Source organism: Paramisgurnus dabryanus, chromosome 16, assembly GCF_030506205.2.
Source record: "Paramisgurnus dabryanus chromosome 16, PD_genome_1.1, whole genome shotgun sequence".
Taxonomy (NCBI): domain Eukaryota; kingdom Metazoa; phylum Chordata; class Actinopteri; order Cypriniformes; family Cobitidae; genus Paramisgurnus; species Paramisgurnus dabryanus.
The window spans coordinates 16,124,877-16,139,611 of NC_133352.1; the positions used below are offsets into that span (position 1 = coordinate 16,124,877).

General features: G+C 37.4%; 1 protein-coding gene across 1 annotated transcript in view; it reads right to left on the reverse strand.

Annotated features, from left to right (window-relative positions):
* fat2 (FAT atypical cadherin 2) overlaps positions 1 to 8,424 on the reverse strand; it is a 44,687-nt gene extending 36,263 nt beyond the window's left edge. The window contains exons 1-2 of the mRNA XM_065266530.2: positions 8,211 to 8,424; positions 1,135 to 4,407 (exon numbers count right to left, since the gene is read on the reverse strand). Coding sequence (XP_065122602.1) covers positions 1,135 to 4,384 — 3,250 coding nt within the window. The 5' untranslated portion in view covers positions 4,385 to 4,407; positions 8,211 to 8,424. The remainder of the gene's footprint in view (positions 1 to 1,134; positions 4,408 to 8,210) is intronic.
* Between the last annotated feature and the right edge of the window lie 6,311 nt (positions 8,425 to 14,735).

Here is a 14,735-nt window from a genome sequence, read left to right on the forward strand (position 1 = left end):
ACATGGCTTCACGACGAATCTATCAAGATCATCGAGATATCCAGCCACTTCACTGTTCGACCTCGATTTTGCCGACGACATTGCGCTGCTTGAGGGCGGCGACAACAACAAGCAGCAAAATCTAGAAAAATCGCAAGCTCAACTACAAACAACAGCAAAGTGGGCTAGACGAGTAGGACTTGAGGTCAACATTAAAAAGACGGAAGCATTTAGCAACCAAGAGCTTGCTGGGCCAGGGATGCCGATCAACTTACATCAATTCATTGAACTCAACGGACAAAAAATCGAGTGGACAAAAGACTTCAAGTATCTTGGCTCTTACATCGCGTCGAGCGAAACAGATATCAGAGCACGAAAAGGACAAGCGTGGGGAGCATTCTGGAAAATGAAGGATGTATTTCTATCAAAAACTCTTCCAATCAAACTCAAACTAAACATCTTTGAAGCAGCGTGCATCTCCGTCCTCCTGTACGGCTGTGAAAGCTGGATCATCAACCAAAAAATGCAAAACTCACTCAACAGCTTTGCCACCAGTTGCTACAGAATTATGCTCGACATCAAGAAAATAGATCGAATAAGTAACCAAGCTGTATACGAAACAGTTGAAAAGAACCAGCTTATTCTTCAAATCCAACAAAGACAGCTACGTTTCGTTGGCCACTCACTCAGAAGAGACCCAAACGACCAAATTAACAAATATGTGTTATATGCACCCGAAGAACGACATGGCAAACGAAGCCGAGGAAAGCCACACACATTATATCACACATACATCGGCAAACTAATTAACAACGACATGCCACCAACTGCTGACGAGATGAGAAGAGCTGCTAGCAATCGAACAGAATGGAGAAAACTTGTGACCGACTGCAAACCCGTTTTGTTCGCAGCCGATTAATGATGATGAATGATGATGATGATGATGCATATAGCATGTTGTGTTAAAAAACCCTAAATATCTTCTTGACCTCAAGGTTATGACAGAAACATGATTTATTGTTTGCCCTAACATGTGTATGGCACCATATGTCAAATTCTGGATCAATATAAAGTTCAGTAGTGTCCACAAGGTATTTTTCCTGCCACGAGTAAAGCATGTAGAACATACATGAAATATTGTCATCCCAAACATACCTGTTTCTTCATCAATCGTGAAGACGCCAAGCCCTGAGCCATCATGGATATAGTATCTAACAATTCCATCTCGTCCAAGATCGTTATCCACGGCGGTGAGTGTCAGAACTGAGGCTCCTATTTTAGCATCCTCCATAACTGCTGTAGTATGTACAAACAGGCTGAAGATCGGCCGGTTTAGATTTTCGTTGACGTCCAACACTTCGACTTCGATGAAACACGAAGATGACATAGACCTCGGCTTTCCGTGGTCTACAGCTCGAACAGTTAGATTATAGAACTGCTGTTTTTCGAAGTCCAGTTCATGCTCTAGGGTCAAGCAGCCTGTGGAGGTGTCTAGAATAAATGTTCCAGCCTCATTGTTTTTCAGGTTGTAACTTATAAGGCCTCCACTATCCAGATCCAAGTCGAAGCTTTCGACCCATAACAGCACTGTGCCTAGAGGAGCGTCTTCAGGAACTTTGACCTTGAAGATTGTTGGTACAAACTTCGGAGGATTATCATTAACATCTTCAAGTACAACCACCAGATCTGCAAATGAGAAAAGCTGGGGGTCTTGCTTGGCTTGATCTCTGGCCTCAATTTTTAAGTCATATCTGCTAAAGGTTTCTCTATCTAAATGCCCAGTTACCTTCACCACCCCTGTGACTTCATCAATCTTGAACAAATCCGTGAAGGTTAACAGCGAGTATTTAAACTCCCCATTGTCATCAAGGTCAAAATCCACTGCACTGACTTTGAAGATGCTTTTGTCGAGCTCTGTATCCTCTGGGATCCATACAGTATATCTCGGCTGAGAAAATAATGGTGGATTGTCATTCGCATCCAAAATACTGACAGCAAGCAATTTCCAAGTAGAGGTTTGTGGAGAGCCCAAATCATACACTGTGATGTTGAGAATGTAAAATTCTTTCTGCTCTCTGTCCAGTGCACAAATGACTTTGAGGTCACCTTTGTTCATGTCAATATAAAAACACCCATCTTCGTTTCCACTGGAAATTGCATAGACAAGCTTTCCGTTAAACCCAGAATCATTATCGGTGGCGTTAAACTGCAATACAGAACCATTGAGATCAAAGTCCTCCCTGATGTCAATCGAGCTTGGTGTGCTCGTGAAAAACTTTGGAGAGTGGCGGTTAATGATATGAATATCAGAGATGGGCTCGTCTTCTTTGACGTTAAGAGAAGGCTTAAATGATTCGATAAGCTTTTCTGTCAACTGCCTGGTAATTCCTGTGTCTTCGCAATGCGTGATGGCGCCTGTTCCCTTGGCTGTGATACGCACAGTTACAGTGTTACGATCAGCATCATATTTGCCATCTGTTGCTGTTATTTTAAGTTTATATAAAGAATTATCTAATACATAAGTAGAGATGGCCTTGGCAAGTTTAAGGCTGCCAGTAAAAGGGTCAATAGCAAACAATCCATCATTATTTCCAGACTCTATTGCGTATATAATCTGCTGCAGTTCATCCAGATCAAGTACTGACATCTCTGCTATACTCCCCCCCACTGCAAAGTCTCGAGGTATGGAGGCATTGCACGCCACCCGCTCAAACACTGGAGCGTTGTCGTTAATGTTGGTCATGGTAATGGTTACTGAACATTCGCTCACTCTATTGAAAGGGCTGCCGCTATCAGAGGCCCAGATTCTCAGGTGGTACCACCTCTTCATGAGTTCATAATCAAATTCCTCAGTAGTAGAAATCACACCGGTCAGTGGGTCTATACTGAAAGGCACAGGAGCTGTGTTTGCTATTGCGAAGGTCACAAAACCATTGTTATCTTTATCAACATCAAAAGCGGAGACAGTTAAGATGCTTGTTCCGATTGGAACATTTTCAGGGAGGGAAGCTTGGTATGAGGCCAATGTGAAACTAGGGGCATTATCGTTTTCATCAATTACATCCACAATGACCCGGGTTACCGCTTCTCCATTATTAACCGTGACATCAAACTCATAATGAGATTGCTTTTCAAAGTCAAGAGACTGAGTGGTCACAATTACACCGGTTTTGGCACTGATTTTGAATCTATGGCTTACTGGGTTTTCTTTGATACTGAACGTTGTATTTCTTATACTCGAACCCACGGATACTTTAACTACATGAGTTTTCGGTGGAGAAAACTCACTAAGGGTGACACGGTACTGTTCCTGTTCAAATTTCATGGGTTTAATTTCAGGTGAAGAGATATGGATGTTTTTTATTTGTGTTTGCAAAGAGGGATTACTTCTGTCTATTGCTTGAAGAGAAATGTTTAATCCGAATTGGTTTTCTGACCAGTCAATCAATTTAGTTGAGATCAGTTGAAAGCCATCGCCCTGCAAAGCAGAGGGAACAATCTCAAAGCTCTTCGGTGAATCTCCTTCAACTATCCTCAAAGACGTCGCTTTCTCCTTCTCCTTGGGATCCATCTTGATGTTCACATTTATTGTGCAATCATCCATTTGAGGATTTACTTCACTGATGGGTGTGATAATGGTAAAGTTTTCTGTTACCCTTTGCACGTTCACAACAACCGTTGCTACATTTCCAAACTTTTGAACACCAGAGATTTTCTTTGTCCTATCCTCTGCCAGAACGGTGAGCTCATATTTGTCTCTCTCACTAGCGTTAAGTCTCTTGACAAGCGAAACCATCCCAGTGAAAGGATCAACAGCAAATGGATGGGATCTAGTCGTGAATGAGTAATAAAAGTCGGCATTGCTGCCAATATCAGCATCTGTTGCGCTTACTTTCACCAGACTTGACTTGATCGGTGTGTCTTCTTTGATTAGCACATTATAAGAGGCAGGGTAGAACAGCGGTTTCAGATCATTTGTGTCAAGCACCTGAATCGATACCTTTGTTCTAGCCTTGTTGTCGTAGATGCTTTCTGTAGCTTCAATAGTAAGAGTGTAGATGTCCCGTACCTCTCTGTTGAGCACAGCAGAGTTACTGCTTCGGGTTTTGATTCTCAGAAAGCAGAAATCTCCGACAGCTATCTCCTCCACTTTGAAAAGACCGTCATCATCACCAGCAACAATCTTGTACTTGATGTCCCAGAAGGGATCAGATAGTACGATACCCATCCGGACAGGACTTTCCAAGTAAGTTCTGGGGGCAGAGTTCTCATAAATGCTGGCATTGTACAAATGATAGGTGAACCTCAGCAGAGAGTTGTCTTTAAGCAAGCTCCCCTGACACCTGGTTATGGTTCCTAGGACTGCCGTGACAGTGAGAATTATGGCTGTATCTGTGAAGGCCATTCTCTCTGTCGGGACCTGCAGACCTGAAACAAGACAAAGAACAATGTTTTAAGGGGCTTTTTAATTTTATGCCAGGTGGATAAAAGTCATGATAAGTTGCTTTGTTATATAAACAGGTCATATATTCATGTTTGCCCATATTCAGATTAAAGACTTACACACACTTATTTATCCAATTTTCATCTTGTTAAAGACCACAGTCTGGTATTTTTCCTCATTTTTTCACATGTCTTGACAAGCTAGAACTGTTTAAAACAGATGATACCCTTTTTCACACGGTTTAGCTAGTCAAATACAATACATTAGCATATTTAAACTACACCACTACTTTGTGACACTATTCCAAAGAACTCTGTTAAAGAAATTAAAACTAATTAAATTTACTGTTGATCATGTATTATAGTTTATGTCAAATTCCTGTCTAAACATTTATGACAACAATTTAAAAAGCCATAAATCTCTGTATCTCTCTATCAGTCTTTTGGTTTGTGTGTGATGGGGGTGGTGGGGGGTGGCTTATTCCGAGGAACTAATTTGTGACTTTAAAGGAATATAAACATTGCGTGTGAGTTAGTTACAGTAACAATACTTTTTCAGCTATATGAAAGCTATGAAAATCCAGCCGGTAAAAGTTGCGAAATCCCTCGGGGTGAGTCTGTTAGCAGTAGGATGTACTGTGTGCTACCCTGCAGCCTATACTCTCACATATACCTGTCACCACACGTTCAGCCGGGCGGCAGGGCCTTTCAGATCATATTTCACTATCAGATCTCACTTTGCCAGTTTTGTTAGATTCAACGACATTTAAGGATACTGTGAACACCTTAGCATGCAAGCACACTTCCTGTATTGACACTGTATAATAGAATACATTGAGTGAAACCAGCAGAGTATTAAGAACGTAAAATCAAATATTGCATAGGTTTTAAATACATGTGACATTGCCTGTGAAAGCCAGGCTAAAGGTTAAAAATCAAATTGTGAGATAACAATTGTCAAAGTTTGATTTTAGCCATTAATATGATTTCAATTTTTGACATGATCTTACTCAGTTAATATATCAAGTTTATATTTTCACAGAATGTTCTTTACATTGTGTAGGATGATTTTATGTAATAAGCAGTAAATCACAAAAAAATGACTTTAGATGTGTTGCAGGGTCACGTATATTACTGTAAAACATTTTTGTAAGAGCAGTGTTTAGCAATTTGTATAAAGTGCAATGTCTTAAATTCCTTTGTCGTAACCTAAACGGGACTCTTTATGAAACTTTCTCCTTTATGTTTTTGATGTTTTGTGGTGTATGGGTTTATAACTTAAAACCACCTAGATTATGTTAGCTCTCTCGGTTGATTTATTGTTTGCAAAAGTTGTGGCCAGAACCAAGCATCAACATGCCCGTAGATGCGTCATTTTCAAGAGAACAACTAGTTCAACTGTAGTTGAGTATTTCAAGTGACGCAAAAGCACATTAACTGACAAACCTCTATCTGAAATGATGCCATTTTTGCTTGTATTAAGGAAATGGTTGCATAAAAAGGAAATGGATGCATTTTTGTCTGTTTAGATTAAAGATGAAATATTTCTTCAGAAAAAAATTATTTCTTATCAACTCTTCATCTATACTCAAAATCAAACGGTGCTAAATAGCACTAAAAGTGGTTCACTGGCTCTTTATCAAAGAGGAACCATTTTAAATGCTACATAGCACCTATGTAGCACCTGTGTAGCACCAGTGTAGAACCATATTGTGCTATATAGAACCATATCTGGTGCTATAGTGGTGCTATAGTGGTGCTATATCACCCCCGGATGGTTCTTCATAGGTGCTTTACAGGTGCTATATACAGTAGCACTAAAAATGGTTCCCATATGATTACGAGCTTTTAGTGCTATTTAGCAAAAACATTTTAGAGTGTACAAATATGGAGACTAGGGCTAGGTGTCGATTCAAATGTTCCAGATCGACTCGGTTTCGATTCACAAGCTATCAAATCGATTCGATTTCGGTTTCCGATTCAACTTTCGATTCCGATTTTCGGTTCGATACAAATACTGTATTTATAAAAAAGAAAGGTAATTAATAAAAAGAAATTAAAAGCCACAACACTATAGTCGTTGTCTTGCTTGCTAAATCTAAAATGCTTCCATACCTCAGACTTTTTATGTGAAGGTGGCATCAACGTCGACAGAGCACCTGAAACTGCCATTTTAAGCACTGAATGAATGAATGACTAGTTCGCCTCTCGCTTCTTGGTAACATCGCGCAAGGCAAAAAAGATGGTAACATCCAGTGGAGAAGACTAGGGTAACGTAAATCTTATGTTCAATGTTTGCGGAAATAAATATGAAATAATCGATTTGTGGCCTTTGAGAATCGATTTTGAATCAACCACGTTAAAATAAAAACGATTAACCGAAAAATCTTTTTTTTTCTTTGCCCAGCCCTAGTGGAGACAAATGTGTTGATAATGTTTGTAATTTTTGTAATGTTAAGATTAATCAACTTGCTGTGCAAGTCATTTCAACTTACTATTTAAATTTTTGTCTAGTGAAGAGTTAATATAACTTATAAAACTTGAAGTTTAAATTACTTAACAAAATTTGATAAGTTAAAATAACATAAAATAAATGTTGATATAACATCAAATGACATAGATTTTTTTTACGGTGTACAATGTTTTCAATCGTCAAGCTTTTTAAATAAATAAAGGTTTGGCAAATCTTCCACACTGTAAAACATTTTAAGCATTTTTGTCTAATCAACACATATTTCTATGTTACAATTTCAACTTGAATTTTTTAAGTTATGTCAAATTTTTTAAGCCAGAACTTAAAATAGTATGTTGAATTGACTTGCAAAAGTTGTTTTAACTTTGTGCTGCATTTTGGTTTGCAGTGCATAAACTTGGATATATGCTACAAAATCATTTTTATAATTAGTACCAAATAATAATTGTTAATATGTATGTGGCATTCTAGCAATAAAAATATAATTTATTAGTGATTCCTTGTAATTCGCTTCCTTAATAAATTAAATGCAAAAGAGAACCATACATTTCCATGGCCAACGCTGTAAAAAGCCAATGCTATTTTTCCATACGTACTAGGAGGTCTTCATTGAAGAGTTTGGAGAAGTAGCTTAATCCTACTTAAGTTGGCCTTGGTCAACTGTCTATCATCCTGACAGTTGTAAATTGATAATTAATATATAATTATCTCACAGTTCAATACCACGTTTTAATGATGGACCAGGTAAAATAGCCCTTGTTGCTGAGATAAGACATTACTAGTCTTAAAATAATAGTTAATTTTCACCAATTTTACTTTAGGCCTCAACCATGCTGTGTCCAGTAAACAGATTAAATACTGTACTGCTTTAAGATGTTAGAAAAAATAGTTTCTAAATATAAATTTGTGGTATACAAAATAATATTACAAAAGTTTTTTCTAGTATGTTTAACAACAAAAATATGAAGCACACTTTCAGTTTGCATATGTGCATGGTAGCACCTAGTTTGCAACGGGGAACTTTGGATTATTATTATTTTTATTTCGTTAAATACTTAATTCTGTTTTTGGAAAACCTACAAAACCGGTTAAATTTGTTTCATTTCCACACTTTGTGATTGTAAAGCCCATCATAATGTTCACCATAACAAAATAAGATTAATACAATTACTACAAAACATTGTTAACAAACCCACAATGACTTTTACAAATCCACATATTTAAACTGTTTTGTGAAATGAAATATCCACTTTAAAAAGACAGAAAGAGAAGTTAAGGAAACTGACACCACATGCCTGACATCTCAGAAACTTACCTGAGGTCCTGGATTCCAGTAATGCATAAAAGTTTTCAAAGTCCTCGCACCTTTATGACAGTATTCCAAAGCGGCAATAAAGCTAATCGCTTTTTATCCATAATGAACACCAAAATACTTCCAAAAAGCTAATGTTGAAGGTTCCAGTCAATTTAGCATGCTCACGACTGTAGAGAGTTGTAAGGCTGACACCTTATTCCCTGAGGAATCAGGTTCATCATCTCCTCCCCAATCCTGATGACATTGTCCCTCCCTCCAAAACTCTTCTCCCTCCCCCTAAACTCAGCCCAACACCCATGAGCCACCAGCCAGGCTCAAAAAACAGATTGGAGGCGTTTAACTTTTCTTTCCCACCTCTCTCTCTCTCTCCCTCTCTCTATCTCTATCTGTCTCCCTCTCTCTCTATCTATCTCTATCTGTCTTCTGTTTAGTTTGGAATTTGGGTGAGGAAGAGCGCTAGTGCTTTACACAAACTATACCAGAACGTTTTTAAAGTTAAATGTACAAATTTGCTTATTTCATATTTTTTCAGAGGTCATGACAATGTTTTGCTTCATGTAGTTTATGGAGAGACCTCCGTGCTTTTGAAGTTTGTTGACAAAATACAGAAACAGATTAAAGAATATTAGTGCCTGAATAACTCACAAGCAAGCTGAACACAAAACTCCTCCAATGGATACCAGAAGGCAATTAACTATTCTTAGGGCTTGCGCTTCTGCTAACAGCCCGAAGCACATGGTCTTTGTGTAATTGTTATGTAAACAGAGATCCCTGTTCACATTCAGACAGACTGAAATGCGGTGTGTACAGTTTTGCTGAAGAGATCAGCACGTTCTTAGCAGTAAGGTTCTCCAAGATAAGTTCACCACCTTTTTCCACGGTTAATCCATTCACAGTGCATTCATGATGAAGACCCAAAACGGCTAAGGAACTGTATACAGTGAGGTAGGAGAGCACTTTTTAATCCACTAGAAATGATGCCAGGACCTGCCATGGAGTGAGAGAGGATGCGCACATGGACCCAGCCAGCAAGGGAGCAGGCATGGCCCACAAATAAGACCCAACAGACGGTGGGCACTGAGCCACCGGCAGCAGGTGGACTTTGCCGAAGTGCACTTTGAAGATGAAGTGAAAAATGTTAAACCCTAAGGGATGAGACGAAAATTTAGAGAGAAAGCCACCTGCATCTTTATTTCACAATATTATTCATTTAGACAGTTCAGTTTCATAATAGTATTTGTAATAACAAGCAATACAATACTGGTCATATGTTGTTTTTCCTGCTGATATGACGTTATGCATCAGTCGTCACCTACAAAATTCATTGAAGTAATCTTTTTACTAATACCATTATTTACAAGCTGATAGATACAAATCATTAGTTGGTACAGCATGAGAGTGAAGCTGGTAAAATAAGCAGCCTCCTCTGTGTTTGACAGAAACACAACGGTTTGAGTGACATCTTTTATCTGCTTCCTCCTCAGATAATGCATGATCTTTGTATTGTATGTCTTCATTTCCCTTTAACATTAACAGTCAGAGGGACATGAAAGAGTAACATGGTACATATCATTTGCTGTTATACTTCTTTAATATATTGATAAAATATATTATTCAGCATTGTTCTACAGAAAAAATATATATATTTTTAGAACAAAATATTTCCTTGAGAGGTAATAGAAAGAAGACTGATTGTCAAATAATATTTTATATACTCTAAGCAGTTTTCAGAGCACTTTTGTTTGTAAAATTTACTTGTTTAGTTTGCTGTAAAATAAGATGAAAATCTAAAGACAGTTTTAATAGAAAATAAATTAATGGGATTTTAAATTTAAAATTATTTACTTTTCAAATGTTAAATTGACTTTGATTTCTACACTTAACTTAAAAAATTACTTCAATTGGTAACCCCTTAAAAAAGTTTTTTTTTTAAACTTATTCTCACTTTAAAGGTGCAGTGTGTTAGCCTGGTAGAACCATCCTCTGCTATTTTGCTTCGCTTCATAGACAGAGTCTGGCTGGGCATAATTGACAATCGTTTTCCTTCTCATGGGAGGGGCTTGTCTGAAGTTTAAAATCATTGGTCTAAACGTAAGCCAATCACATAACGTTTGGATATGATGTGCGTTATGCGCCAGCTCAGCCGCATCAAATTTCTGCTGTAAAACACACGCATGATGTGAAAACAAACCCATCGAGCGAAATACCGAAGTTAACATGGCTATGAACGACTTATGCAGATTATGTAAAGTAAATCGGGCCAGAGCTAGTTGAACACTATCCTTACGGTGTCTTTCCACTCACGTCTAAGTGGAGGAACGCCCCTCTCTCCTCTCAAACTCTTCCACCAGACAGCCATAACCATATGTAAATTAAATCTTCCTACCTTTTTTTCTGGTTAATCAGGAACGTCACCAAAGAATGTTTGCCCACGCGTCCTCCACCATTAACTGTGAACAATGAAATTTCCTTCCATGATATCGATTGTTGTGCACGTCAAGCTGTGCTGCACACAGTTTCTCGCTGGCGATCGATAATAGTTGATAAATTAAACTTTTCCCAAAACCTGTCGGGAGTAGGGCAACAACATAATCTCCATTCAAAATGTTTAACAAACACTTTTCTTGTTCGGGATTAAGTTGGCAAGTGCCGGTTCTCCACAACAGAGCAAATAGCTTTCTGTGCCTCCATGTCCACTACAAACTACAACCGTACATTCGGCGCTTAGCGTCTACGTCACGGCTCTCAGCCCGCCCTCTGTTCATTGATTCGCCGGTTGTTTTGAAACCTGAGGAAAACGGTTTGAATGGGAGGTATCTCAGACTGAGTACAGAAGCGTAATGAAATTTAGCGGAAGTACAAAGTCTGACGTAGTCAGGCTAGCAGTGTGTACCTTTTAGCAGCATCTAGTGGTGAGGTTGCGAATTGCAACCAACGGCTCAGTCCACTCGCTTTTGAAACGCATAGAGAAGCTACAGTAGCCACCACCGAAAAAACATTTCATAGACGGAGACAACTAAAAAAAAGTAAAAAAAAAAAAGGTTGGTCCATTGAGGGCTTCTGTAGAAACATGGTGGCACAAAATGGCGACTTCCATGTAAGGGGACCCTCTGTGTATGTAGATAAAAATGGCTCATTCTAAGGAAATATAACGGTTCATTATAAAAAGGTCTTTATACACCCCTGATAATATAGTTTTGTATATTATTTTTCATTTTTGTCAAGAGATCCTTTTAAAAATTACACACTGCACCTTTAAGTGAAAATGTAAGGTGAAAAAAATTAAAAGAAATAATTTATTTGGTAACGCCTAAAATATTTAAACATTTTCAACTTAAATTTTTAACCGTTACCAAATGAAGTAATTTTTTAAGTTAATCCAACTTTTTTTATTTTTTACTTTTTATAGTGGTATTTCCTAATTATCAATATGATTAATTATGTTAAGACATTTATAATCTACGTTGTTACAATATTACTGAAAACTACAAATTCTTAAATTTTTAATTAAAATATATATTTTGAAATCAATTTGAAATTCTGTAAACTCATTATGTCATTCATGTGTCAGGCTTTGTAAAGGCTAAATCACACTGATCCAACAAATGCCAACGAACAGCAAAAAATCTCATTTATTATAAATGAGAATGATGGTGTTTGTTGTCATTTGTCGGATCAGTGAAAATTTGCCTTAAGTTCAATGAACTGAGCTATTTTTTGCAGTGATATAAAGTTTCCTAATGACAATAGCAGACCATCCAGTAATGCAAAAGCCTTACAGTAACAATGAAAATACTTAGTGATCAAATGTCTATGACGTTTCGTGCCCTTCGGAAAGATAAATCATAACCAAACTCATTTTAATTAAACCAACCTTAATATTTGACAATAAAAAATAACAGATGATGCACACTCTCAGAAATAAAGGTACACATAGGTAAAAGGTGCATATTGGTACCTCAAATGGTACATAGGACCTTTTTAAAGGTACCGTCACAGTTACAACTTTTATACCTTTTTTCTGAGAGTGTAGCAAATAAACATTCAATAATTATTTATTGATACCAGTTTTCTAAGTAATAGCAAACACAGCTGAGAAAAAGTGAAAGTATTAACCATTGCTTCCCATGACTTTTACTGGCTGTCAGACAGACCTGCTTGTTTATTTGTCAATGTGATAAACAACAAGCGAATGACTGAAACTCACAGCTGTCTGCACCATGTAAACAGTGTCCTGCACTCACTGACCACATGGCTGATAGACACGTCAATGAACTCTTCAGTGTGTTTGCAGGGATCATGGATGGATCACTTAGGGGCAGTTTTGCAGACAGGGCTTAAGCTAGTCTCAGACATAAACGCATGTTGAGCTTTCTTAACTGAAAACAGCTTGCACTGACACATCTTAACATATATCAGTATCATAGTAGGTGCACATCAGTGATGTTTTTGTAAGGTATGTTTGTATAAACTACTTAAATGTCCTAATACAACTAAGGCCTAGTCCTGGATTAATCTAAACCCGGTCCGGGAAATTGCTCCTTAGTGTTCAGTTTCATCTCTGGATGTGCTACCAATCCTCAGTGAAGGGGTTGGTAATCAATCACTGTGCAGTTCATGTTTCATTAGTTACCTGCAGGATATTTTTAAAGAGACGGTTCAATCCAAAAATAAAAACAACTCTGTCATTCGGTCACATGTCAGTCCAAACCCAAGACAGTTATTTTTTGCTGTGGGATACAATTAAAAAGCTTGATGGATGATAAACTTACACTTTATTTATTACAATGTGCTGAAACATGTTATGAGCACAATTTAGAGGAGCAAATGAAAGTTTTTACAGCCTCGCTGACAGATGCTTAGAGCATTATTTAGCAACTTGAAAAACCTGATTAAAGTAGCTAGAACAGACCACAATACAATGACAGAGATATGTTTGTGTAATATTAAAGTATTAAGTTTGCACTTAAAGGTATAGTTCACCCAAAAATGAAAATTCTGTACTAATAATGTACTAATGATGTTACAAACCTGTATTAATTTCTTTGTTCTGATGAACACAATGGAAAATATTTTGAGGAATGTTTGTAACCAAACCGATCAGAGGCCCCATTGACTTACGCAGTAGGAATAAAGAATACAGGCAATGGGGCCTCTGAACAGTTTGGTTACAAATATTCCTCAAAATATCTTTCTTTGTGTTCATCAGCAAAAAAAAAAAAAATGTATACATGTTTATAACAACATGAGAGGGAGTAAATTACTAAATGTTAATTTTTTGGTTAACTATCCCTTAAATTAATGTAAAATTATGAACAATTACTTTAGGTTTTTCAGTTAAAATATACATAAAATGTCGTATTAGTCCCTCACAGTGTTAAAGGGGACATATCATGAAAATATGACTTTTTTCATTTTAAGTGCTATAATTGGGTCCCCAATGCTTCTATCAACCTAGAAAATGTAAAAAAGATCAACCCAGTAACTTAGTTTTGGTCAGCCTGATTGCACAAAATACGTGAAATAGTCACGCATTAATTTGCTCAGTTTTTCATGGCATTGTCACGTATTTCCACCATTTTACGTGCCCATGCCACGCATTTCTTTTTTGTGTCAGTTTCACGTATTGGTTACTCAACTGTTTTTCCTATTTTCTTACAATTGTCGCTTCGGTTTGGGGTAAGAACAACTTTCTGTTATATAAAATGACATCCTTACCCAAATCCAACTCTAACCCTAACGTCAGGCGATACTGGTTTAGAAAGCATACGAAAAATCGTGTTAACCAATACTTTAAATGACATCCTAACGCAAACAGCAAAGCTAACCCCAAAACGAAGCAACAATTGTTTAAAAATACGAAAAACAGTTGAGTAACCAATACGTGAAACTGACACAGAAAAGAAATGCGTGGCATGGGCATGTAAAATGGTAGAAATACGTGAACTTTCCACAAAAAACTGAGCAAAATAATGCGTGACTATTTCACAGAAATTTGTGAGATCAGGTCGGTTTTGGTAAACCATTCTCTGCAAGCATGTGAAAAAATAAGTAATTGAAATTTGGCTTCCCCTGTGATGTCAGATGGGGATAATACCGGCCCTTAATCTGCACTATCCAACCACGGCACTGCTATTTAGTACAGAGTTCAGCTCATTTGCATTTTAAAGGACACACACAAAAGGGCACATTGTGCTCACACCTACAAAGTGTCAATTTTAACATGTTATAATAAATTATATATATGGTATTTTGAGCTATGTACTCTGGAGACACCAAAGATTTATTTTACATCTCAAAAAAGCCCCCTTTACAGTATGTCGGAAATGTCCCTTTTAAATAAACTTGAAACAAATGTGCAGTGGCGGATTTAGCAAATTGGGGGCCCAAGGCGAAGGTATGACTGGGGCCCCCCATCCGATCTATAAAAGTTTTTTAAAGATTTTATAAAAAAAATTTTTTGACCAAAACGAAGATGGAAAGCAGAGAACACAAAACAATAGAGAATAAGTAAATGGGGCAAAA